This window comes from Lonchura striata, chromosome 13 (assembly GCF_046129695.1).
Source record: "Lonchura striata isolate bLonStr1 chromosome 13, bLonStr1.mat, whole genome shotgun sequence".
NCBI lineage: Eukaryota > Metazoa > Chordata > Aves > Passeriformes > Estrildidae > Lonchura > Lonchura striata.
Window position 1 is genome coordinate 16805676 of NC_134615.1, and position 25825 is coordinate 16831500.

At 55.4% G+C, this 25825-nt stretch overlaps 3 protein-coding genes and 1 non-coding gene across 4 annotated transcripts; 3 read left to right on the forward strand and 1 right to left on the reverse strand.

Moving 5' to 3' along the window:
• LOC110476223 (C-signal-like) lies at positions 1 to 2232 on the forward strand. The gene is made up of 6 exons (XM_077786231.1): positions 1 to 147; positions 505 to 556; positions 762 to 949; positions 1265 to 1423; positions 1781 to 1900; positions 2119 to 2232. Exons 1-6 carry the CDS (start codon positions 1 to 3, stop codon positions 2230 to 2232), a joined length of 780 nt encoding a protein of 259 aa, XP_077642357.1.
• A 3416-nt stretch (positions 2233 to 5648) lies between these two features.
• Positions 5649 to 5721, reverse strand: TRNAK-UUU (transfer RNA lysine (anticodon UUU)). The gene has a single exon. It is a non-coding gene; the product is annotated as a tRNA-Lys (tRNA).
• A 1390-nt stretch (positions 5722 to 7111) lies between these two features.
• Positions 7112 to 13089, forward strand: LCAT (lecithin-cholesterol acyltransferase). Its single transcript, XM_021541067.2, has 6 exons — positions 7112 to 7287; positions 9703 to 9859; positions 10327 to 10442; positions 10783 to 10878; positions 10966 to 11190; positions 11948 to 13089. Exons 1-6 carry the CDS (start codon positions 7140 to 7142, stop codon positions 12568 to 12570), a joined length of 1365 nt encoding a protein of 454 aa, XP_021396742.1. The 5' UTR covers positions 7112 to 7139; the 3' UTR covers positions 12571 to 13089.
• A 1257-nt stretch (positions 13090 to 14346) lies between these two features.
• MATCAP1 (microtubule associated tyrosine carboxypeptidase 1) lies at positions 14347 to 25285 on the forward strand. Its single transcript, XM_021541030.2, has 6 exons — positions 14347 to 14739; positions 18599 to 18742; positions 22635 to 22767; positions 22836 to 23141; positions 23892 to 23989; positions 24483 to 25285. The coding sequence occupies exons 1-6, from the start codon at positions 14347 to 14349 to the stop codon at positions 24645 to 24647; spliced, it is 1239 nt and encodes a 412-aa protein (XP_021396705.2). The 3' UTR covers positions 24648 to 25285.
• Positions 25286 to 25825: the final 540 nt, after the last annotated feature.

A 25825-nucleotide genomic window follows, 5' to 3' on the forward strand; every position in this document is an offset into this window, starting at 1 on the left:
ATGGCAGGGCTCCACGTCCGCTCACTTCTGGTGACTGGGGCCAACCGGGGACTCGGCCTGGGGCTCGTCCAGCATTTCCTGAGGATGCCAAACCCACCTCAGTGGATCTTTGCGACCTGTCGGGACCCCAATGGACAGAGAGCACAGGTGAGGTCAGACTGGGAGGCAGTGACTGTGCTGGGGGATGGGAGCACTCGGTGTCAGGGGGAGATTGGAATAGGGATGGTGTTTGCAAGGGCAGGAGCTTCAGCTGGGCACCTGGGGCACAGGGCACCTGGGCTGAGACAACGTGGGAGCAGTTGTGCATGGGACGTGTGGAGGGGACAGTGGTACTTGGTCATGGAGTCCTCCCAATCCGTCGGGTTCAGGGCAGCTGGAGCAAAGCATGGGGTCCATGGTAGTGCAGGGATAGAGCCAGATCAATGTGGGCTTTGCCTGGGGAAGGCTGAGCCTCTGCACAGCCCCTCCAGCCTCTCCATGCCTACACAGTGCCCTCTCTTTCAGGAGCTACAGAATTTGGCTTCCAAGCACCCCAACATCATCATCATCCCGCTCGGTAGGTGCCCCGAGGTGAGGATCCTTTGCCCCAGTTCCTCTGGCAAGTGCCCAGGCTGGGCACACCCCGGGAGCCCCGTGCTGGGCGGGAGCTGTGCCAACGGGCCGGTGCCGGCGGCGCCATCGGGCACTGCCACCTCCGGAGGAACAGAGGGGACTCCACCATGGGAACGCAGGCTCTGACCTCCCCTGTGTTGGCTCTGCAGAGGTCAGCGACCCCACCAGCATCAAGGCAGCTGCAGCCAAGGTTGGGGAGCACTTGGGGGGCTCTGGGCTGAACCTCCTCATCAACAATGCTGGAATTGCAAAGCCAAACTCCCTTGATAATGAGACACCAGAGGATATGATCCAGGTTTACACCACCAACACGGTTGGACCCCTGCTGATGGGCCAGGTGAGTCCCCAGCACTCCAGCACAGCTCCAGAATAATCCCTTCCCATGTCATCAAACTGGACATTACAGAGGGATGGAAGGACCAGTAGAGGGGCTCCTGTCAGTGCTCTGGTGCCCCGATGTGCTCTCAGTCGATGAGAAGCTCAGGGAGCCATGGGCTGGAGCTCAGGAACTGGAGCCAGCCAGGCTGGGGCACTGGGAAAGAGGAGGGAGGATGCCTCAGTGCTGGTGTCAGTGCTGCCCAGTGTGGAAGGAGCTTCTCCCCTGCCCTGTGCCATGTCCATGTGTGCTTCTGTCCCCTCTGTCTCCTCGCAGGCGTTTCTGCCCTTGCTGAAGAAGGCTGCCCAGGGGAGCCCAGGCTCAGAGCTGAGCTGCAGCAAGGCTGCCATCATCAACATGTCCAGCTATGCAGGCTCCATTGAGGACATGTATGTGTGGGATTTTGGACAAATTGTCTCGTACCGCTGCAGCAAGGTACTGCCAGATTTTACTGGGGGTGAGCCCAGACATTTTTCCTTGCAAATGATCACGCTGCCTTCCAGCCTCCCACTCAGGCTGTGCCCCTCTCTATGCTGTGGCTGATCTCCTGTCAGTCCCTGAGTGCCCATCACAGTTCAGTTTTGTGCCTGGCCCTGGGTCCTACCTCAGAGGGACACGATACAATGGGACTTCATCTAGGCTGGGCATCCACACAGGGATGGTGAGGGGGCATCGTGTACCCCAGGACGTGGCCCCCTCTGCCCAATTCCTGCCCCAGCTGTGGGGTCTGCACATGTTCCCTGGCAGCCCCCTTTCCCCTTCCACTGCTGTCTCCTCCCTGTCTCCCTACAGGCTGCTCTGAACATGCTGAGCAGGTGCCAGTCTCTGGCGTACAAGGAGCACGGCATCCTCTGCGTGGCTCTCCACCCCGGCTGGGTGCAAACTGACATGGGGGCCGGAGGCTCATATAAGGTGAGACATCTCCTGTCCATGGTCTGGGAGAACCTCATCCTTTAGGAATGGAGAATTTGCTGGGGTCTCATGCTGGGCTGTGTGAGAGCTCCTGGGCAGATACCCTGGAGGCACAGGAGGGAGGGAGATGACTGACTGGGAATGCTTCTTGCCCAGAGCAATGATGTGTTTCAGGGTAGGCCCCTGAGCACAGAATTGTTTCTCTCTCTGCCCCACAGCCTCCCCTGACAGTGGAAGACAGCGTGCAAGGGATGCTGAAGGTGCTGTCCTCCATCTCTGAGAAGGAGACTGGGGCTTTTCTGGACTGGGAAGGGAAGGTCATGCCCTGGTGAGGCGCTGATCCAGGATTCTGACTGTGAGGACTTTTGCTGCTGCACCATGTTCTACCTGTCCCTTAGTAAATGACTGTCCACAAACAATAAGTAGCACTGTGTGAGCCTCCTTCCCTTGATCTTCTACTGACTATCACTGAGAGAGTCCTCACTGGTGCTTTGAGAGTTCTCAGTTATTTCTGCATATCATTGAGCTAGGTTGGTCTGAACATTTGTTCTTGTTTAACTGGGGACCTGGACACCATCCTGATAGGAATTTGTCCCTGGGCTCACCCCAGAGGTGTCTCTCAGAATGGCAGCACCACCCTACAATGCCTCAGGCACTCCTCCCAGCGAATCCTTTCTCGTTTGTCAGTTCAAAGTCCAAGCAGAGCACTGCTCATCATTAGCTCCTCTACCACACAGGTAAGGAAGCAAAACCTGACATGATCTTTCTGGCTTGCTTATGCCCTGCTGTGTTCCTCCAGCACAGATCAAGATAGCCAAAAACACCCATGAAGACAAGGTCCTCAAATGGGAAATCTGTAAGTGTATGCTTGAGCCCTCTCAGGGATGGGAACCTATTCTGTGTTCCTGTTAAATCCTGTCTGTACCTCTCTTCTTGGCAGCTCTGCTCCCTGTTCCAAGCTGGTCTGTGGAGGCAGGACAGGCTCTTGGTGTTGTATAAATTCCATGGGGCACACGTGGCACTGGAGGCTCTGTGATGAGCAGAGGTGCCCACAGGTCCTCTGGGACTCACCATGGGGCTGATGGGGTCCAAGGGGACACCAGGGATCCCCCACTGTATGTCCTGTGGTGCATGGAGGGATGGGGAGGAGGCAGCAGTGGGATGGTCCCCAGGGGACTCTGGGCTGCCTTGGATGTGGAGCAGGGAGCTCTCACCCCCACTGAGCCCAACCTGCACCAGGGCCAGGAGCAGCAAATGCACCTCTGGAGTTACCAAAGTGCAGTTCTGAAGGCATGAAGCTGGGGAGGAAACACGAAGGATCATCATCAGGCAGGGGAGTGGCAGTGGAACCCTGGGGATGCTGGATAACAGGCCAGGGACATTCTGGATTACACAGACCTCCCTTCTGTTATCCTTCCCACAGCACCACTCAGCTCCCCATGGAGATCTTTGTGCCATTTGTTGCATTTTTAGCTGAATTCCCTCAAATTTGTTGTATCGCACAGGACGCTAAAATTAATTAATTAATTCCTCACCTCTTGTACCACTTAGATTTAGCTGAAATTATTCTAACCCCGACTTTGCTGTACTGTAGGATGATGGCCCCACTGCACGAGGCTGTCCTTTGCAGCAGTCTCATTTCCTGGGTGCCATGCCAGCACTGCCAGTGATTTGCACAATTTAGGGCCCCACTCCAGATTGCCAAGGCTCTGAGCAGCAGCACCCGAGTCCATCTGTAGCCTCCTTAATTAAACTGATTTGTCGGCCAGGCTGTGCTGGGTGTCCCTGCCGTGGGAGGGGACAGCGTGGGGACTTTGCTGGCAGCAGGAGCTGCTCTGCTGTGATCATACAGGGCTCAGTACTCTGCGCTGTGGCCGCAGCAACCTCGGTTTGAATCCGAGTCACAGCAGCTTTTGTCCAGAGCCGGTGGTCCGAGAGGGACCAGACTCACACCGACAATGATTTCCTGACCTGCAGTCACTGTGCAGGGTCTTCCCAGTGAGGCTGCAATGACATTTCTGGGAAAGCGCTCCAGCTTCTCCATTTTCTAGGCAAACTTGAGAATTTAGAGGAATTTGCTCAGCCTTGCACGTTCTGCTTCATCACAGTTTTGCAGAAAGAGGACCAGAAGTAGCTGTGGGGGCCCTGCAGAGTGAGAGGAGGGGGAGGCAGCAGCTTGCTCAGCTCCCGGCTCCCAGGTATGAAGGGTCTGCCACAGCAGAAGAAGGAAGATTACCAGATGAAAGTCCTACTGCTAGCACTCCCTGCTCCAGGAGAGCAGGATTTTGGTTGCAGGACCTCCAGGGATGGAGCAGAAGCAAAACCCACCCAGAAGTGAGGGATGACCCTGACAAAATGTAGGTCTGGGAACCCGAGGTCTCACGGGCACCAAGAAGCAGATGGAGATCTCTGGGTGCACCAAGAGATGCTTCAGCCTGGGGAAGCCTCTTAAACTGCTGCCTTTACCCTTCTGGAGCCTTAATGGAGTTCCCCCGTTTGCTTGGACTTGGTGCCCTCTCCTGACAGCCGCCAGAACTCACTCTGGTGGCAGCTTTCCAAGGAGGATTTACACGAGGTGCGGCGCAGGCTGCTGGCGGCGGAGGCACCGCCCAAGCAGAGGGTCTCAGCCCACCGCCCCGGGGCTCCTGCGAGCAGCAGGACGCTGCAGAACTCAGGCAGATGGGTTCATGCGTCTGCAGGGCTGCTGCTTGGGAAAAGGAGAGGGTGGGTTTCTTTTTTTCCTAGCACAAAATAGATTTATTTTCTTTCGTATCTTATCGAGAGTAAGAAATTTAAGGAAAAAAAAAAATCATTACACATTTACTTTTAGGATTTGCAGTTTATAGGTCACTTACTTGTGTGACTTCACACTCCTCCAACATCCATTTACTGAAAATATATATCTCTTTACTTAGGGAAAGCTCAAAAAGCATGTCCCTTCTAAAGATAAAATAGGAGGAAGAGAAGGCAAACATCTGGAGAAGTCGCTCATTAGCAGCAGCAGTGCCTGCCCCACTTTTACCCAAGGAAATACATAACTTCTCATTCCTCTTTTATTTTTTTTTTTCCACAGAAAGTCAGTGTGATGTGTAAGGCCACTAAACTTACCTGAAAAATAATTTACTGTGCTTGAACAACTGATGTATGCTCAAGTTGAAAAACATTTTAAAAATTTGCTAAGGACAGGGAGTATTTTTCATCCAAAATTGCTTGAATTTCTGTTAAAAGAGTTTCTATTTTGCAAAAATTTCCTGAAGTGTCTATACACCTACAGCACTGTCCAGGGTTTGACTGAGACAGTGTGGTTGCCCCACAGGTCACTGCAGCCTCTTCTCTCACAGGAGCTGTATTCCCTTAAAGTGGCGCAGGGCTCTGCTGGGAAATTTCTGCTCATCATGCTCCCAGTGAAAAAAGGGTGTCCTGATGTTCAGCTGGAGCCTCCTGTGCTCCAGTGTGTGCCCATGGCCCCGGCCCTGAGCACCATGAACAGAGCCTGGCTTCCCTCCCACGAGAGATGCTCCAGTGCCTTCAGTATCTTCATGGAGATTGTCAAGCAGAAAAAAAAACAGCTGCCAGCAGGAACCCAAACGTTAACAACACTGCCTGACGTCGCTTGGGGAAGGAACCCGAGCACTGAGGGAGGGAGCAGCGGAAAGCAAAATTCCCTGCACCAGTTGCCCCGGGAAGGACCGACCTGGGCAGGACGCGATGCCGCCCCTGCCCATGGGCTCCTAAAGGATAAAGCCACCGCCTGAACAGGGGCTTGAACCCTGGACCCTCAGATTAAAAGTCTGATGCTCTCCCAGCTGAGCTATCCAGGCTCACATTTGGGCAGGGGGTGCAGGTCTGTCATAGGTGGGGCACCCCGCTCTCCTCAGCTTGCAGGGACAATGCGGGCACCCTCTCTGCTATTCCCCGCTCCCCCAACGAGGCTCCCAGCGCAGGCCAGACTGAACCCGGGCTCTGGGAATGTCCCTGGGCGCTGAGCGGGCACAGGGATGCGCCCTGGGAAGATGCCGCTGCCGCAGGGATGCGGGGCAGGGAGAGGAGCAGGAGCTGCGGGAGCGGCTGTGAAACCTCCCCGCTCCCCGAGGGAGGCAGGAGGGCCCCGCGGGGACGGGAGAGCGGCGGCTGCGGCCGGTCGGGCTCCGAGCTCTGCTCTGGGGCTGCGGCAGCCTCGGCTCCATCGAGCCCCAGCGGCGCTTTGCAGGAGCCGCGTTAGAGCGGAGCGAGGGAGGCTGCGGGAGCCGGGCCACCGGGACACGGAGCCGTGGGGCACCTACAGCTGCCACCCACATACTCCACTGCCCTTCCTCCCCATTCCTCAGGAAGGGCCCTTTTGCTCTATAGGGAGCCCACCCTGTCAGCCAGCCCACCCACCAGTGCCCTATAGCATCCCTGTCCCACGTCACACTTCCTGGGAGAAGAAGACAATCTTCCCTTCAGCAGGACAATATGATTTTGCCCCATCCTTTCAAGTGTTCAAGGCCACACTGGATAGGGCTTGGAGCATCCTGGTCTAGTGGGAGGTGTTCAAATCCCATGGCAGGGGTTTGAAATGAGATGATCTTTAAGGTCCCTTCCAGCCAGAGCATGAACCCAGTGCAGGCTGGAGCTGCAGGGACTTCCCCCAGCTGGGACTGTCACTGGGGCCTTCCAGTGGATACTGGGAGGATGCTGCACGGGGTAGGGGCAGTGCCCAGGATGGCACTGGGGAACGTGGCACTGCCATGTGTCACAAAGAGCTGCCCAGATGTGTTCTTTTCCTATCCCAACCCCTCCATCTTCTCCCAGATACCTGGGGCCACCTGGCCATGCTGGCAGCACCATCATCCTCGGCCAGGGGCAGGAGGAGTGGAGAGAGGCTGTGTTCACCAAGGCAGGGAGTGAGCATTACCCCTAGAGAACCATAGAGGGGCAAGAACGTGGCAGCCACCTCCCCAGAACATGGCAAAGGGACACTGAGGCACTGGGAAGCTGCTCAAGCTGAGTGCAGCACCCCTGAGCAGGGTTCTCGGGGCCCTAAGAACCCCCTGGCGCTGCTGCACTGGTTTTGACAGGCCATGGTTTGTCCATAAGGCCAGTCCTTCGTCCCTCCCCGTCCCTCCTCCTCCTCGTGGCCAGCCCCTTGCAGCTCTCCCCTCCCCTGCAGCCCGGGTGCCTCTTGGCCGGACCTGTGTAGAAATTATAAAAGGCTGCTTGGCTCGGAGCCGTGCGGAGGAGCCCGGCCGAGCCTGCCATGGGGAGCAGCGGCGCCGGGGCTGCGCTGCTGACGCTGTCGCTGCTCCTGCAGCCCACGTCCCAGTTCTGGCTCTTCAATGTCCTCTTCCCACCCACCACCACGCCAGAAGCTCCCCCGACGAACAGCACGCCGCCCGTGGTGCTGGGTAAGGTCGCGCAGCGCGGGCACCGTGCGGGCCGTGGGTGGCAGCTCTGGCTGCCATGCAGCCCCCAGGACACACAGGGAGCCGGGGCTCCCGTGCCACTGGTGGCTCAGTGGGGTCTGGCTGAGATGGGTTTTACCTGTCTGGGTTGGAGCCACCAAGTGAGGGTGTCACACAGCTCCTCATCCCACACCATCCACTGGGATAGGGACACAGGGCTGGCCATGCCCAGGTAGAGCTTTTTGGAGCTGAGGGGATAGACTGGGCGCCCCAGAAAGCAAATGGGTCTCTGGTATCTCACAGCTGGCCCATGGAATGTTTTAGGGCTTGTTTGTGTCTGGGGAACTCAGAGGGACAGGGGCTGCAGCACAACCTCTTCTGCCGCTTCCCAAACAAGCTGCCATTGGTGCTGGGGATGGACCCACCATCTCTCACTTTCCTGAAGCCCACCCCGTCCTGTGTCTTTTTCCACTCCTGGGAGACAGCAGTCGTCCTCTGCTGCTGCAGAAAAGGAGCCATCTCACATCCCATCCAATACGAACTCTGACCTGGGGCAAGCCAGCAGGAGAGGGGCACAGGGAGATTAATGGAGATGTGGGGGCATCATCTCAAGAAGGAAGCAGCCACCATCAGCAGGTGCCTCCGTGCTGCATGGTTCTGCCTTCCTTTGCCCCTGTGCCATCACCAGGCACTTGAGCTCAGGTTTTGCCAAGAAAACTGCTGAGCAGTTGGGGTTTTCCTCCCTTTTCTTGAATCATGATGAGTTTCCCCTTAAAAAAAGAGAAGAGAAAAAGCAGAAGATCCCTCCCTGCTGCAATGCCAAGGGCTGACCCTGTAAACTCCCTTCCCAGAGGCATCAGGGGGCACGGGCCTCCATGTCCTGGGGTGGTCAGAAGACCCGGCTCACTGTCACCACGTGCCTCTATTCAGGATTACCTGTGACAGTCTGGGCATCTCCTTTTGTCCCTGGTGCCAGCCTCAGGCCGTGTCCCACGCCCGGGTGCCCCTTGTGCCACTTGGCTGTGCTTCATTCCACTCAGCATCCACAGTCAACCCATCCCCCTGGGCCGGGCGTCCCGGAAACCCCCAGTGCCCTTGGGACCACTGATAACCCCTCTGCCCTCACAGAACTCCCTTAATAATTACCTAATGTCCTCTGGGAGGGGAGGCAGAGCTCAGAGTTGTGTGCCAGGGGCTGGGGGGTGCTGGCTGTGCACCTTCAGGAGCCTCCAGAGCAGCTCTTGATCCTGTTCCTCTTGCTGACCATCCCTTTGCCTACTCCCTATCAGGGCTCCCCTACATCTGTCTGATCCCCACCCAGGTGCTTTGAAGACAGGATTAGACCCTCCCTGCACCCCTAGGGATGTGCCACAGCATGAAGGAGCTGTGAGGCAGGTTGAGGAAGGTAACTGCTACATCTTCCCCTCTTGCATGGCACAGGGCATTGAAGGTCCACACCAGCCCCAGCCATGTATTGCAGGCAAGTCCTTGGACCTGCTGGGGCCTTGGGATTTGTCACCTGGTGCTCCCATTCCACCAGGTTCAGTGTCCTCTGCAGTCATTCACCTCTTGTCCTCACCGTCACAGTCAGTGCTGGCACCAGCAGCTGGCTCTTGGCTCGGGCACTCGGCTGGGGAAGCTCTCCTTAGTGTCTGAGCCCAGCACAGGCACATCCCTCAGGGCAGCAGCAGGACGGGTGTCCCATCCCTGCTGGGGCCACACTGATGCTCCCACAGGCAGATCAAACGCCCTGGTGTCTGTCACCTTCCACTGAGGCTGGCCAGGGCACAAAAATGAACTTGCTTAAAGCTGTGCTGTGTTTCCTGCACACACCATTTCCAGTGAATTTCTGCTGAGTTGAGTTCCACTCAGCACTGAACCACTTCAGAGACCTTGTTCAGGCTGTATGGAGGGTTTAAAGTTCAGGAAACTCTCCCTGGGAGCTCTGAATCCCTGAACTGACCACTACCCCCAGACAAGCTGTCAGGACTGCATTAGGAATGGGCAGCCCCAAGCAGCACCAATTTCTTCCCCCAGGTTGCAGCAAGGAGAGGAAGGTGAGAACCCATCCAGGGAGGGGGAGCAGTCTAGGATGCTTTGTGCTGCTGGGGACTCACATGTTTGAGCCAAAGGTGACAGCTCTGGGGGTCATCCCATGGAAATGCAGCTCTAGGGGTTCCCAAGGATGCATTTTAGCACTTTTCATGCTCACCCAGCATCTCAGCTCCAAGCATCCTCTCTCCTGTGAGGAGCAGGTGGTTCTCCAGGGATGCTGCTCCAGCAGGTGCCCTGCCATCCCCAGGCAACCCCAGGGGAGCACTGCCTGGGGGGTGGGGTAAGCACCAGGTTGGGCAGCTCCACAGGGTCAGTGGGAGAGGGTTTGTAACTGGCTCTGCTCTCCCTCTGTGGTGCCTCCAGTGCCGGGGTGTCTGGGGAACCAGCTGGAAGCAAAGCTGGACAAGCCAGATGTGGTGAACTGGATGTGCTACCGAAAAACAGAGGATTATTTCACCATCTGGCTCAACCTCAACACCTTCCTGCCAGTGGGAGTTGACTGCTGGATCGATAACACCAGGTACCATCCAACTCTACCCTGGGAGCTCCCTGGGGAAACGACCTACCAAGGATCTCCCTCCCCTCTCCTCCCCCTGGCTATTATCTAGCACACAGGGAAAAAAAATGGGAGGACCATGGGATTGTTTGGGAACACAAGTGACTGGCTACTGCTCTGAGCATCTGTCCCTTTCCCAAATCCTTGCCATGTGCTCAAGCCCAGCCAGAGCACCCTGAGCACTCACTGGAGATGCTGCCACCCTGCCTGGGGCTGTAGGGTGAGGGGGCTGTGGCAGCTGGTTCCATCAGAGCGTCCTGTCCCAGGATGTCAGGAGAGCAGAAGGGACTCTGGCTGGGCTCCAGTGCACCTCACATCCACACAAGGCTTGGGAACAGCCAGGTCCAAGCCACTGCCAGTGATCTCCATCCCAGCCCTGTGTTCTCCATGGGGACATGGCTCTTCTGCCACTTCCTGTCCTGTCCCCACAGGGTGGTGTACAACCGAACCTCTCGGAAGATGTCCAATGCCCCAGGGGTGCACATCCGTGTTCCTGGCTTTGGCAAGACCTATTCTGTGGAATACCTGGATCAGAGCAAGCTGGCAGGTGAGAGGAGGAGAGGCCAGGGTGTCTGGGGATCCCATGTGCTCCCTGCAAATGGGGAGGTGTCCCCATGTCTCCAGCAGGGACGGGTTCTGCAGAGAGCTCAGGGCACTGGGGATTAAGGACATTAGCCTGGGGGACACACTCCAGCTGAGTGCTGGCAGGGAGCACCCCATCCTTGACCCAGGACTCCGTGCGATGCGCAGAGTCACGACATCTGGCTGGAGCCACTGAGCCACAGGGCTTACCAGGGAACATTTTGACCCTGACCAGGACCAGAATGGAAAAAGCTTCATGAGAGAAGACCACAGACCTAATTCCCACTTGTTCCCTCTGCCCACAGGCTACCTGCACACCATGGTGCAGAACCTGGTGAACAACGGCTACGTGAGGGACAAGACGGTCCGGGCAGCCCCCTACGACTGGAGGGTTGGACCCCGTAAGTCTGGGGGTTGTGGCCAGGCTCCCCATGCACAGAGGGAAGCAGGATGACCCTCATGCCATCATGCTCCCCTCTTGTCCGCAGAGGAGCAGCCCGAATACTTCCAGAACCTGAAGGCGCTGATCGAGGAGATGCACGATGAGTACCAGAGACCCGTCTTCCTCATTGCACACAGCATGGGCAACCTGCACATCCTCTACTTCCTGCTGCAGCAGACACAGGCCTGGAAGGATCAGTACATTGGGGGGTTCATTTCCCTGGCTGCCCCCTGGGGAGGCTCTGTCAAGCCCCTGCGTATCCTGGCATCCGGTGGGTGACTCCTCGTGTGCAGCCACCTCTTTGTTTTCTTTCCCTCCTGTAGAAATGGGAGGGTGGTAGTGGGCAGGGAAAGGGCACAGTGGTGAAAGAGGTGGGGGACCCAGTTCCTGTTTAGGCTCTTTGCAGCCCAGAAAGCCACAATCACTTGCCTAATGCTGACAGCCCAGAATATCTACAAGTCACAAGTCCAAAAACACATGAGATTAAAAATCATGTGCTTGAATGTTTTAACATCTGGCCCCTTGCATCACCCTTAAGTCACCTGCTAATATTTTTCTCTGTTGCCACAAGAGCCAGAGATATATTTAAGGTCATCTGTGGTCATTCCATGGTCTTAGGACTCCAGACATACCAAAAACTATCAAGGCTTGAAGGAAACGTGCAAGTTGGCCACTTATTACTGCTTACTCCTGTCCCTGCAGGCAGGTGAGGCAGTGCCAGGGTTGCAGGGAATGTTCAGGGCTGGGTTGGTCTGTGCCATCACACATCCGGGCTTGTCTCCACTCAGGCCCTTTGAGCAGATAGAGATGTGGAGAGAAGTGTTTGGAAGGCTGTTCTTGATACCTGCAGACAGCGGGGTAAGGAGAGGACGTAAGGTTATGGGCAGGGGAAGAGCTGAGCTGGAGCAGGCCAGGGCACAGTGGTGAGTCACTGTGGGGAGCGCTGATCCCAGCCCAGCTGCCCAAAGGCTCTGTCTGTGTGGGGACATGGCGGTGCCATTTGTGATGAGCCCTTGCGTGTCCCGCAGGTGACGAGCAGGGCATCCCTCTCATGTCCAACATCAAGCTCCGTGAAGAGCAGCGCATGACCACCACCAGCCCCTGGATGTTCCCCACCACCCTGGCCTGGCCCGAGAGCCACGTTTTCATCTCCACACCCTCCTACAACTACACCTACCGCGACTACCAGCGTTTCTTCACTGACGTCAACCTGGAGGATGGCTGGTACATGTGGGAGGACATGAAGGATTTGTTGAAGGATTTGCCCCCGCCTGGGGTGGACATGTATTGCCTCTATGGCACAGGCTTTCCCACCGCAGAGACTTACATTTATGATGAGCGTTTCCCTTATGAGGACCCCGTGAAAATAATTTATGGCGATGGGGACAACAGTGTCAACACGCGCAGCTTGGAGCTGTGCAAGCGATGGCGTGACCAGCAAAAGCAGAAGGTGTTTGTCCAGGAGCTGCGAGGTGCCCACCACTTCAACATGGTCTTCAGCAACCTGACACTCAGTTATATCAACGAAATCCTGCTGGGGAGCAAAGAGGAGCAGGGGGAGCCAGGGCAGGCGAGATCCAGCCTAGAGGCTGGGAAGTTGGGGAAGATCCTACGTGAACACAGGGTCCATAAGGAGCCGAAAAAGAACTGAAAGGAGGGAGGGCCAGCTTCCCTCCATGATGGTAGGCACCACAAAGTGCCATGCAGGGGAGCAAAGGACTTGGAGCTGAGTTTGGAAGGAAAGTGAGCAAGACCAACAGCTCGGGTGGATGGGCTGGCACCCACTTCCACACTGATTGGTTCTTCTTTTGGGAATGGTGATTAATTTTACTTGAGAGGCTTGTCACTTCCCACCAGCGGGTGGATAATTAACCATGCTGCCAGCTCATTAACATTACACTTGTGAATTCCAGTGTACACACAAGCCCTTGTCGTTAGCAAGCCATTTTTAGGTACTGTAGAGGCTGTGGACCTGTGGTGCTGTAGCTTCTGCTCACCTGGGACAGAGCAACTCACATAAGAAGAGCAGGCTCTGACTTACCAGGTGGTCACAGAGGTAGCATGGGGGTAGCACAGTAGATATGGCTTACAGAGCAACGAGCTAGGCTCCTTGGGCAGGACCAACTCAAAATCAGCAGATTTACAAAATAATAAACACATTTTGCTTCTATATTCTGAGCCTGCCTTGTCCTTCAGAGCCGGATGGTGAAGCCAGCCATGACCAGAAAGTGAGGTGCTTGCTGCCTGCAGGCACTCCAGAAGACAGGGCTTTGGGGAAAACACAAGGCAGCTGGGGTTGGTGATGCAACCAGGACTGGCAACATGATGCAGGTGACAATGTGGTTGGGGTTGGTGACATAACCAGGGTTGGTGGTGCTGCTGGAGCATGATGCAACTGCTGCTGCCAGAGCAACTGGGATGGAAATATAACTGGCCTTGGAAATGCAACTGGGATAGGGGACACAAGCAGGGGTGGCGATGCAGCCAAGGCTGGAGATGCAAACAGGGTGGGGATGCAGCTGGAGACTGGCGATGAAGCCGGGGTGGCAATACAAATGTGGTGACACAGCTGGGGTTGGCCAAGCACCCGAGGCAGCGATGCAACTGGGACATGCAATGCAACCGGGACCGGCTGTGCCTCGGGCCTGGCGGTACTGCCGGGGCTGCTCCTGGGGCTGGCGGGGCTGCCGTGCCCAGAGATCCGTGCCCCGTGCTCCGAGCCCCGTGCCCCGAGCCCCGTTCCCCGTGCCCCGAGCCCCGAGCCCCGAGCACCGAGCCCCGTGCCCCGAGCCCCGAGCACCGAGCCCCGTGCCCCGAGCCCCGAGCCCCGTGCCCCGAGCCCCGAGCCCCGTGCCCCGAGCCCCGTTCCCCGTGCCCCGAGCCCCGAGCCCCGAGCACCGAGCCCCGTGCCCCGAGCCCCGAGCACCGAGCCCCGTGCCCCGAGCCCCGAGCCCCGAGCCCCGTGCCCCGAGCACCGAGCACCGAGCCCCGAGCCCCGAGCCCCGTGCCCCGAGCCCCGAGCCCCGAGCCCCGAGCACCGAGCCCCGAGCCCGCCTTGCGGAGCGCAGCGCTCGGGGCCGGGCCCGGCTCCGCGGCCGCGGGGCGGGGCGGGGCGGGGCTCTCCCTCTGCGCTCCTCTCCCATTGGCTGCGGCGCGCCGGGCGCGGCGCCGATTGGCGGGCGGCGGCGCGTGCTCGGGGCGGGGCGGGGCGCGGAGCCGGCGCAGCCCCGGAGCCGGCGCAGCCCCGGAGCCGGCGCAGCCCCGGAGCCGGCGCAGCCCCGGAGCCGGCGCAGCCCCGGAGCCGGCGCAGCCCCGGAGCCGGCGCAGCCCCGGAGCCGGCGCAGCCCCGGAGCCGGCGCAGCCCCGGAGCCGGCGCGGTGCCGCCGTGCTGGAGGCCGCGGGCTCGGGGCCGATGGGCTCGGGGGCCATGGGCTCGGGGGCGGCCGGCGGGCCGGGCCATGGAGCGCCGCTCTGCCCCTGCCCGTCGCCGCCGCCGCCCCCCGCGCCGCGCTGCCCGCGGGGAGCCCGCCGCCTCTCCGAAACGGGGGCCGGGCCGCGGCGGAGCGAGGGCGCGGCGGGGCGCGGGGGGCTGCGGGCCGCCGCCTCGCTGCCGCACATCGCGCGGGGCCGCGCGGAGGAGGGCGGCGGGCGGCGCAGCCCCTGCCTGCTCGTGGCGCTGCGGCCGCGCAACGTGGAGGCGGAGCGGGAGCGCTTCTTCCGCGCCAGCTTCGCCTACGACCCGCAGTTCGAGTACGCGGAGCCGGTGCCCGCCGCCGTCCTGGACAAGTACGGGGCCGCCTCCGACCGCTTCGTGGCTCAGGTGAGGCGGGGCCGGGGAAGGATGCTCGGCCTGGGAGGAGAAGGAGGAGGAGAAAGGAGGGAGCCGGCTCGCCCGTGGGCCGGGGCGAGGGTGTGGGATGTGTCCTGGTGGGGCTGGCCAGGAGATGGCCCATGGTTATAGAATTCAGGAATGGTTTGGGTTAGAAGGGTTTTAAAGACCATCCATTATCCCACACACCTGCCATGACAGTGATATCTTTCACCAGATCGGTTGCTCCAAGTCCCATCCAACCTGGCCTTGAACATCTCCTGGCATGGGGCAGCCACAGCTTCTCTGGGCAACCTGTGCTAGTGCCTCATCACCTTCACAGGGAAGAATTTATTCCTAATGTTCAGCTTAAAACCACCCTCAGTCAACACCATTCTCCCTGGTCCGTGTTACACTGTCACCTTGCCTTCTTTCCTTCCCAGCTGGCACCTGATTACTCTTTCCTTAACACCTTTTGTGTCCTGCCTTCATTACACTCACCCTGTGCTTTCTTAAACCTCAGGTTTTAGTAGCCTCACCTACTGCAGGAATGGTACGTGCTCCACGGTGACATGGGTCATGCTGGTGCTCGGTGGTGCCAGGTTGGATGGGGCTTTGGGCAACCTGGTCTAGTGGAAGGTGTTGCATCCCGTGGAGGAGGATTGGAACTAAATGATCTTAAATGTCCCTTTCCACCCAAGCCAGTCTGTCTTTCTGTGATCAAACTGGCGACTGCCTATGCTGGGAGCTGTGCTTTATCAGGGGCACCTTGCTGGTATGATTTTGCACTTGTTGCTGTAGAACTAAAGCAGAGGAGCTGGAGCCCATGGGTGACAGCATGGGAAATGGTCCTTAGCCTGAATTATCTGGTGGTTAAGTCTGGCTTATTTTCTGGCCTAAAGGTTGTCCAGTGCAGCAGCATCCTTAAGGCATCAGCAAACATGGTCAGTAATGATATTAGTTGGTGAAGATTCCACTTAAGGAGTCTGTATTATTTTGCTCAACGGTTTTTCCATGGCTTAGACACTACTAAAACATTTCTGAGTCGCTCTCTGCCATGGGGATGGCAGTGAGAAAACAGCTCCTGGTCATTCAACAGGTGAGAAGAGGCAGGAGTGTGCTTCCAGGGTGCTGTGCCCACAAATAAGCCTTTGGTGGATGCAGGAGTAGAATTGCTCTGTCCTTCACCCTGTGCTTGGAGCTGAGAGCCTGGCTGTGTCCCAAAACCAGTTTGCACCTGGGAGTGAGCATCCTGCCTCTAAGAAGAGCATCCTTTCTGCCACGTGAACAAGTGAGCAGATAAAAACGCCCTCTTATCCCAGATTCAGGCTGCCACACCAGAGGTGTGCACCTGTCAGTCAGGAGTTACTTATTCTAATAACAACATCTTCACTGATTATTTATTGTTTTTGGAATATTTAGCTTTTCCCGCATCTCTGCCTGGATTATTGTCAGCAGCTTTCTAAGCAGTTTGTCATTCCCAGTGTGTGCCATACCTCTGTCCCAGATAAACTGGTGCCAGGAGGCTCTTGCAGGGGAGACACTCTGACGCCTGCGAGGACCTCACCAGTGTTGGCATTTCCCTCCTGTATTTTATCCCCTGAGTCGTGCAGTAAAATGAGTTGCTCAGAGCTCTTTCACCCCGTGCTTTTTCCTTTGGTTGCTGCAGTTGGCTTGCAGCAGAGTAAAAGATGAATAATTGAGATTATTTTTCTCCAGGCAGTGCTTGGAATGAATGGAATTAAAGTCTGTAACCACTGTGGATCCTGGAAGCTCTTGCAAGAGATACTAAGTGTTGAGTGTTTCTGCCAATGTTTCTCCAGGTTTTCTGGTGGAGCTGGGATGGGACAGCATTCATGGCACTGTTCCTCTGCTCTTACCCTGCAGTAACCTCCTTCCAGTCTCTTTTATTTTGAGAAGCATTTTTCATTGGCAGCTAACTCTTAGTTATAAACTGCTTTTATTTTCAAAGACTTTCATTAATCATGGAGATTAAATAAATAAGACATTTTGCAAAGTCAGGATCCTTGGACATGAGCAGACAAACCAACACCAGCTCCCTGCTTCCAGCTGCTCTGAATGTGTTTGGGGGTTTATTTTATTTTCTTAATAGAAAACTTAAATAAGCCAAGAGGATTCTTCCAGCCCTGTGGAGGCTGATCACCCTGGAGATCACATCCCTGGTTTTCCACGTGAATTTGAGTGGCAAACCAGCACAGAGCTGGAGGATTTGTTGTCCTACTGTATATCTTGGGTACATGATCTGGGGATGCTCAGAGCATTGGAATCTCAGGAATTTTGCTCACCAGGATGTGCTCTGAAGGTCAGGAAAGAGCTCTCTGATTGTCTTACTCCTGGGCACCAGCTGTGCTGGGTTTTTCTTGGCTCAGTGATTTGGGTCCCCTGGGAGGAGAAAGAGCAAGCGGCTGAGCAGAGGTGGGAGGATGAAAGGTTGTTTTTCTGCAGTGGTCAGCTGAAGGTACCTTGCAGGGCTGTAAAAATTAGTCTGATTGTTCAGCAAACAAAGCAAAAAACCCAAATATTTCCACCCCAACACCCCAGAAAACAAAACTGACAGCAGAAAAACTGTGCACAGCTTCTCCTGGGAAGACACAGTAAGTGACTTGAGAATAAAAACCAGCTGTGAAAACTGCTCAGGGAAGGAAAATCAGGAACTTCTGCAGGGATAGAGGAGGTTGCTCACCAGATGGAGACCTAAAGCCCCTCTTAGGAACATAGAATTGTTTAGGTGGGATAAGACTTTTAAGATCAAGTCTAGCAGTTACTTAAGCACTGCCAATCCCACCACTAAACCACGTCCCCAAGTGCCACATCTACATCTTTTAAATACTTCCATGGATGGTGATTCCACCCCTGCCCTGGGCAGCCTGGTTCAATGCTTGACAACCCTTTCCATGAAGAAATTTTTTCTACTATCCAACCTAAACCTCCAGTGGCACAACTTGAGCCATTTCCTGTTGTCTTATGTGGTGTTGGATGATTTGAGCACCAGTACTGGTGGTGAGCACCCATCTCCTGATCCTGGGTAACCTCAGGGACTAGGGAGGGACAACAAGTGGTCTGGGACTGGGAAGCTTGGCAGCAGCCCAGCCAGGTTTGCAGATGCAATAAAACTGCTGGAAAAACTCCAGAAATGGTTGAAAGTCATCTGCTTTGGAATATGTACTAATACAATATTAATATATATTCCAATGACTGGAGAAAAAAAATGCTTGAAAATGTCTGCAATGGAAGCACGCTTTTTGGGGAGGAAATTTGCTAATAAATGTTCATATTTTATAGATGCTCTATAAATGTTAATGTGAATAATGGAGCACGTGATGCTTTTATTAGAAGGCTGCTGGGTGTACAGCAGGCTGGTGGTGCTGAGACACTGTTTGAAGCAGCATCACTGCAGAGGGTGATGCACAGCCTCACTGCTGAGCTTGGAATTCAGCCCTGTTGTAAGAAACTCTGGGAGTAAAAAGCAAGTTCAGAAGGTGGAGATCTTTGTGCAAGCACCGGAGTTTGCAAGGAGAACTGAAAACTGAAAAGATTGTAAATAATCATAGATTTAACCATGCAGCGACGATGTAGTTTCACTTCTGCTTTGCCCCATTTCTGCAAGAGATGCCTGCAAGGGTGACAAAAAGCAGAAAGAATATGCTGTGGGTCATGCTGATTGTGTGAAGTGTCTGTCTGCCCTGGTAGCCACCTCCAGCCAGCTCAGTCTCCTTGGTTTTTTAGATCACGCAAAACCACATCGTATTTTATCGGCATTAATCGGGGGTTTGTTGCACGTGGGATTTTAGGCTGTATTTGTAAGCAGGGAGGTGTTTGTGCTTATGTTTGTGCTCTCTGTGTGCCACAGGCCATCAGGATCATCCGTGCTGTCCTGGAGAAGTATGGCACCTACGAGAGCTTCGAGGTGGCCACGGGCGGGAGGCTGCTGAGCAAGTGCCAGATCTGGTCCGTGATCCGAAAGTACATGCAGAAGGAAGGCTGTGTGGGAGAGGTAACCCGTGTCCCTGCTTTATCACTTGTAAAACACAGCAAAAGAGTTATTTTCTGATTGGTTACAAAGAAAAAACTTTTCTGCTCTGAGCAGTGGTGTCCTTTCACCTCCAGCTTCATCCATACCCTGGCTTTAGGACTTGGGTGATGGTTCCCCACAAACTTCCTGTGATGTTTTCCATGTGTATCTCCCTTCTGTGCTTGAGAGAGAGGGAGCAGCTGCTGCTTGTCTGCATGACCATGCCAGGAGCCATTTGCTGCGTGCATGAGGCATCAGTTACTGTTGGGAAGCTGTCTCTTGCTGTTGGGAGTGGGAGGGCAGACTTCTCTGACAGCTGCCTTAAACCCACATGTCCAAAAGCAAAGCCAGGGGAAGAGATTTCCTGCTGTCCTGCAGGACATGCAGGTTATGGTGCTTTGAAACCCCAGGCTTGGGTTTTAAGGCTGGGAAATACGTGGTTAAGATACAACAGTAGCCATGTGGGATGAAGCCAGGGGAGAAGTTCAGCATCTCCTAACCTGGTTTCTCTGCACTCCCTGCAGCACCAGCATGGAGCATCCCACAGCTGCCATTAAGGAGCTTTTTTTATCCCTTCCGCCAGCAAGGTGTGGGCAGAACAATTCCACCATCCTGGGTTCAAGGTGTGAGAAGGATTTCTGGACCTGGCTTTGTGTGGGTTGGCTTGCAGGGCTCCCAGGGGCTGTTGGCTGCAGGGCAGAGACTGTGTAGTGCTGGCTGGTGTGGGGCTTCTTCACTACTGCTTCTTGGCCAGACTCTATTTCCGACCTCTGATTTTTCACCTCTGTCTCCAAAGAGGATTGGTGACCATTTCTCTAAAGTATCACCTGGCCCAGTGGTATCCAGTGCATTCCATGCAGGCAGAGCAGGAATGAGTGGTCCCCTGAGGTACCTCCTGCCCAAGGACATTTCATTTCCTCCTCAAACGCCCTTGGTTTGCCCTGATGCCTCCTGAGGGTGTTCCTGGGATGTAGATTTGGCACCTTGGTCCTCCTAAGCCTGTTCTTGGGACAGAACAGATTTCTGCAGATGTTTCTCTGTAATTCATCTGCCTTTGAGTGCCCAGAGCCAGTCCCAATACCAGCCAAGCAGCTGCCAGTCTTACAGACCTGCACTTACAACTTGCTAGTTAAGCTCTATCTCTCAGGTTTATTAATTGATTAAATTCAGCTACTCTCTTCTCCATTAATTGAGCCCTGTCTGGGCAGAAAGCCATTGATTTTCTTACCTGTTGGCATACAGCTGGCTTCCTTCCAACCCTGTGTAATTGTCCCTGTGCTCAGAGCTATTGGGTGCTGGGCTCAATGAACCCTGTGCGTCCCTTCCAGCTCAGGACATTCTGTGATTCACGGCAATGCAGAGTTCAGTCACTGTTTGCACATCAGTGTGGCTGTGTTATCCAGGACTTTTGATAAGTGCTTTGGAAACAATGAAAGCATTGGTTTGTTCCTTTCTGTCCAATGGAAATTTTGCTGGATGTGTCTGGGGTAGGGAAGAGAAAAAAAAGGGTTTCACCTGCTCTCAATGCAGCAATGTTGGCAGAACTTGCTCTCTGTACAAGACCAAAACTTGTTGAAACTTCTGCATCACTGATAATCTCACATCCTGTCGGGGAACTGGGCAGTTTCAGGTGTGTGTCTCCCTCCCTGCACCTGTATCTCTGACTTTCACCATCTGTGCCCTGTCTGTTCTGCCGTGCTCTTTGCTTCCCTGATACGTACTAATCGTGATGGCTTGCTTGAAAGAGAAGAAACTCGTGTTGGGGTAGCATTAGGCCAGAGCAGGAGCAGCTGGTGTGCCCCTGGCCACGGGCAGGCCTGGCAGGCAGCATGGCCAGGCTGGTGGCAGCCTCTGCAGCTGCCCTTTGTCCCAGCACCGACCAGCACAGGCAGGATCCTGCTTTCCAGCACCGCAGGCAGCGCGCTCCTGGGTAAGTGTTCATGCTGTGATTAAATTTGTGCCCTCAAAAGCTGCTTTGTTGGGGTCCAAGCTGCAGATCCTGAAGCTCTTCTGCTTTTCTTCTGACTTAGGACAGACGTGATGCTGCCAGAGGTTTCTATATGGATTTCAGTGGGCTCACAGCGTGCAGCAGAGAAACACTTGGCCCCACTGGTAAGTGCTCCATGGCAATCCTTAGGGTTGTGGAGTGTTGTCAGCCTAAACAGTGCTGGCTGGTGTCTCTTGGGATCCCATCAATGGCCTCCCTCTACCTCTGAGCTGCTTGCTCAGTGTCAGAGGTCCTGAGCAGTGCCAGGTTGCTGGGGAGAGACAGGAACCCAAACCCCGGTGCCATGGGGACCACCAGAAGCCTTCCCTTGATTCCTTGAGATGAGCTCTTTCTCCATCAGTGCATTCACAAAAGCTGAATAAAACCATGGACCACAAGGATGCACTGGGGATGCTGCTCAGAATGAGAGAGGTCACAGACGTGGAGAGCTGGTCCTGCTGCTCTTTGGCTGGAGTTGCAGCCCTGGTTGTATCTGCCAAGCTGGAGGGTCCCAAAACAAGGCAAGTGGTGCTGCTCAGCAGGATGAGGTTTTGCAGCAGGAGAAGACCTGCAGTGGGCAGCATAAGAAGCTGTAGTCTCTGGCACTGCCCAAAGTTCCTTTCCATTGCTCCTGGATGCCTGGTTCTGCAAGAGGAGTCAGAAGTGAACTGACAAGGCTCAGCATTGGAAGGATTCCTTTTCACACTGTATGTTTTAACCCAGGTAAGCAGTTGCACTGTAAGTATTTTATGCTGTTTGTTTGCCCAGTGGTGGACTCTGTTAGGCTGCACTTTTCGCTTTCATAATAATAAATCTGACTTAAAGCAACCAATTCAGTCTCCTCTCTTTTTTTTTTAATATGAGAAGAATTGTCATGTAGTAAAATAGGCATGTTTTCATCCTGAAAAGTGTCAGTTAGGAAATAACAGTGGTTTATAGTTAATAGGTATGTAGGATTGCTATCCTGAGGTTTGCCACTGTCAAACCTTGGATGCAAGTGCTCCCAGGGACCATCCTCCTTTGGTGGTGCTGCAGCTTTGAGTTGCTGCAGATCTGAAATCAGGTGGTCAGAAAATGCTGTTGGCTGGCAAGTTAACTTCTGGTGAGCAGCTCTCTTGGCTCCAGCACCTGTGATAGACAGCTTTCTCAAAATACCATTTTTTCTGTATAAAGATACTGAATAGTCCTACACCTGCAATGCCCATCCCTGCTGTGAATTGTGGCCAACACACGTGGTTCCTCCTGTGAGGGTATGCTGGCATGGAGCCATCCTTCCTGCTCATGTCTTGAAGCCTCAAATGGGAGAATCCGTGGAGGGGTCCATGAAAAGTGAACCAGAGCCTTGGATCCCTCAGGAGATGTTTCTTGCAGGGGTGCAGAGCCATTACAAAGCTGGTGCTGTTGGGTGCTCAGGGTGGGGTTGTTTTGATGGCCAAGGTTACTGCCCTGTCCCATTGCCAGTGGGGATGCAGAAGGGGGACCAGGCAGGTCTCCAGAGGATGTCCATCCTGTGTGGCCACAAAAGCGTGGGGAGCCCATGGGAGCAAGCTGGGGAGGTGATGCTGGAGCCAGAGGGATGCTGCAGGAGGCTGCCCAGGAGCTGCCTGCTCCTCCACAGTGCCTGCTCAGCTTTGTTGGCTGTAAAGAGATTAAAGGTGCTACTTCATCCCTGCATGAGGTCATCTCCTCTCATTATTCCCCCCACCCCAGTGGCTCTTGCTGTCTGTCATTCTTTCGGGGAGCTGCAGCACAACCCAGCGATGGTGCAGCAGTGCCAAACGGTGCCGCCGTGGTGTCAGTGGATTTTTCTGACCATCTGCCACCATCTCATCCTCTGCCGAGAGCCAAGCCCCTGCTCATGGCCATTGCCTCCTCCTCCTCCTGCAGGTGGTGGTGCAGCTCACGGATGACCTCCTGTCCCAGGCAGTGATGATGGTGGAGGACAGCCGGCCCACGCTGGCCATCAACCTGGCGGGAGCACGGCAGCACTGGCTGGAGGGGATGCTGCGCCACGAGATAGGTCAGCGGGGGGCTGGGGGGGCAGAGCCGGGGGGTGCTCTGGGCATTCATCCTGTCCCCTCTCCCCAGGCACCCACTACATCCGGGGCGTCAACAACACGCGCCAGCCCTGGCACAGCTCCGAGGGCCGCAAGCAGTACAGCCTGAAGCCCGCCAACCCCACGGAGGAAGGCCTGGCCAGCCTGCACAGCGTCCTGTTCCGCAAGCAGCCCTTCCTGTGGCGGGCAGCCCTGCTCTACTACACCATCGAGCGGGCCAGCCGCCTCTCCTTCTCTGCCCTCTTCCAGGACCTGGAGCAGTACGTCCAGGATGCTGGGGTTCGGTGGGAGTACTGTGTGCGGGCAAAGCGGGGCCAGACAGACACCTCGCAGCCAGGTACCATTGGGGGGTGTCAACTGAGTTTTGAGAAGAATTCTGTTTATTTGTTTTATATATTTCTTCTTCGTTTTTTTAAGGAAAAACAGTGTGTGGTGTGTTCTGCTGGTATGTATGTTGAGCATCACCAGTCCTGTAGAGTGCGAGTTGGCACAGGCAGCCAGAACAGGCACAAACTTAGGCTAGAACACAAAAAGTAAATTTATTCGCATTACCTCACTAACCGGGGGATCCCCAGAGCAACACCCAACACCTGGGAAGAGGAACACAAGATCAGAGGGTCACCAGCTTGCTGTTCACAAGCTTATCAAGGGTTACACCCAGGTGCAAGGTCACTTGAGCAATTTACAATCCTTCAGATCAGTGTTTTGCTTTTAACCCTTTCCTCCCAACATAGCCACAGCACCCAGTCCCTGCATCCCTCCCCATCCCGAGCACCACTCTCCCTGTTCTTGGGGAAGCAGCAGGCAAAGGAGAGAAAACATTTGGATACATTTGGATGCTTGCAGTGCTTTACTCTTTAAAAAATTACTTGGGGATTACTTGCAAGGGAAGTATCCCAGTGGGGTTGTGGCTCTGGCTGCACCCAGCTGCCTCCCCAGTGCCCGGCCCTTGGCACCCAGCGGTCCTGAGCCCTGGCACGCTTGTGGGCAGTGCCCTCATTCTGGTTACTGTGGTCAGCAAACGTTCAGGCAAGTGGAGGGTGGTGGGAAGCCAGGAGCCTTCTCTGAGGTTTTTCTGCTGTTCCAGGCTGTTTCAGTAAGGACCAGGTGTACCTGGACGGGATTCTCCGCATCCTGCGCCATCGGCAGACCATCGACTTCCCACTGCTGGCTGCGCTTGGAAAGGTAACAGCCAGGGGGAGGGTGGGGCAGGGAGTGGCTGATCCCACAAACCCGTCCCATCCCGAAGCTCACACAGGCTCCCCTCAACCTCATGGCTTCCCAAAAACCAGCCCTTGCCTGGCAGCCCTTCAGCTCTTTGTCTTTCCCTGTGCTCATGGATCTCTGTGCCAGGGAAAGGCTGTTCTGAGTAGGATGCAAGGAAGGACAGGACAATCCATAATCCTCTGTGGGAGACCTTTGGGAAGAGGCTTAACCCAGCAGGTTAAGCCTTTCTGGCCCTTGGCCACAGCAGTCCTGCTGTCATCTGTCCTTGCAGTGACCGAAAATTACCAAACCCACAAACCCTTGCAAATCCCACAGCCCCAGCAGCTCTCCTGCTGCCTTCCCGTGAGCAGCAGGGATGTTTTGACTGATCCAAGGAGGCTGCAAGGGCACTGGGAGCCCCTCATGGCACCTGCCAGGGTTTGGGATGGAGCATCTCCGTGCTTCCTGCCAGGTGTCCTATGAAGATGTGAACCGGCTGAAGAAATTTGGGGTGCTGGAGAAGGCCCGCATCCCCCACTTCATGCAGGATCTGGAGCGGTACATGAAGCAGCTGGATCACATTGTCACCACCAATGGCCTGAACGAGGAAGAGCTGGAGCAGCTGCTGCCTGACTGAGGGGCACCCCCTGAACCAGCACCCCAGGGTGTAACTGGTGCTGTTTTTGGGTATTTATTGGGGCTGGAGCAGGGGCAGAGCCTGAGGCAGGCGCTGTGCATGTAGCTCTGTGTAGGGTAGCGCGGCCAAGGGCCCGTGTGGTTGTGTTGATGTGTCCCCTGCATCGTCCCTGTGTATTTTGGGGATGCCTGTGCTGCTCCACGTGGCTTTAGGGAGCCAGAGAAGAGGGTTCAGGGGGAGTGAGGGTGGAGCTGGGACAATGTGCTGGTCCCCGAGTGCAGAAGACTCTGCTGGGGGAGTTGCAGTGGGGGGATTGCTGTAGGGTACCAGGAGTGCTCCCAGCACTGTGGTGGCATCTACTTGGGGCTAGAGACAGGGCTGCTGGCTCTGGGCTGAGCCTGGCAGGGAATAAGGGCTGGACTGCACCCACAGATCACTCCATGGATGCCTTTTCCACTCCCTACCCCTCCCCTGATGTCCCCCCACCAGCAGCAGGAAGGAGTTCATTCCCCAGTACCAATCTTTGCCCAGCTCTGCACCCCAATTACAGCCACCCTGCCTGGCTTTGAGGACTCAGGGTGGGGACTGGGCTTGATGTTAGGAAAAAAAGCGTGTAATAAAGGTGATGTAATGGAAAAGATGTGTGGGCAAAAGGTTGTGGATAGCATCAAAACCCAGGCTGGCACCACTGTTAACACCCACTGTGCCCCTTGCTGGCACAGGCAAAGCTGCATGGTCTGAGCTGCTGCGTCAGGGGCTGGAAGGGGTCATGGACTGTGACATACAACACACTGGACAGGACATCAGTAAATCAAAGCAGGCAAAAGTAAAAACTGCCAATCATGGCACCCCTGGGAGTACCCTCTTAGGAGAAAACAAAACCCAAACCAAACAAACCCCACAGCTTCTCGTCTTACATCCCACTGAGCTCCTGCAAAGGTAGCACAGGCCAATCTGTGGCTCCAGAGAGCTCAGGCTCAATCCCAAAAGCTCCAAGTTTGGCTGCAAGCCCTGTTCGCAGCATCCCCAGCTGCCCCTCACTCCTCGTCCTGCAGGGCAGCTGCAAATTCTTCACAGGGTGCCTGGAGCAGGCAGGGCAGCACAAACCAAGCTTGGGAAAGGAAAGCACTTATCCCTGGGGATTCTGCTCCCTTCTAGTCCAGCTCTCCAAGGACATG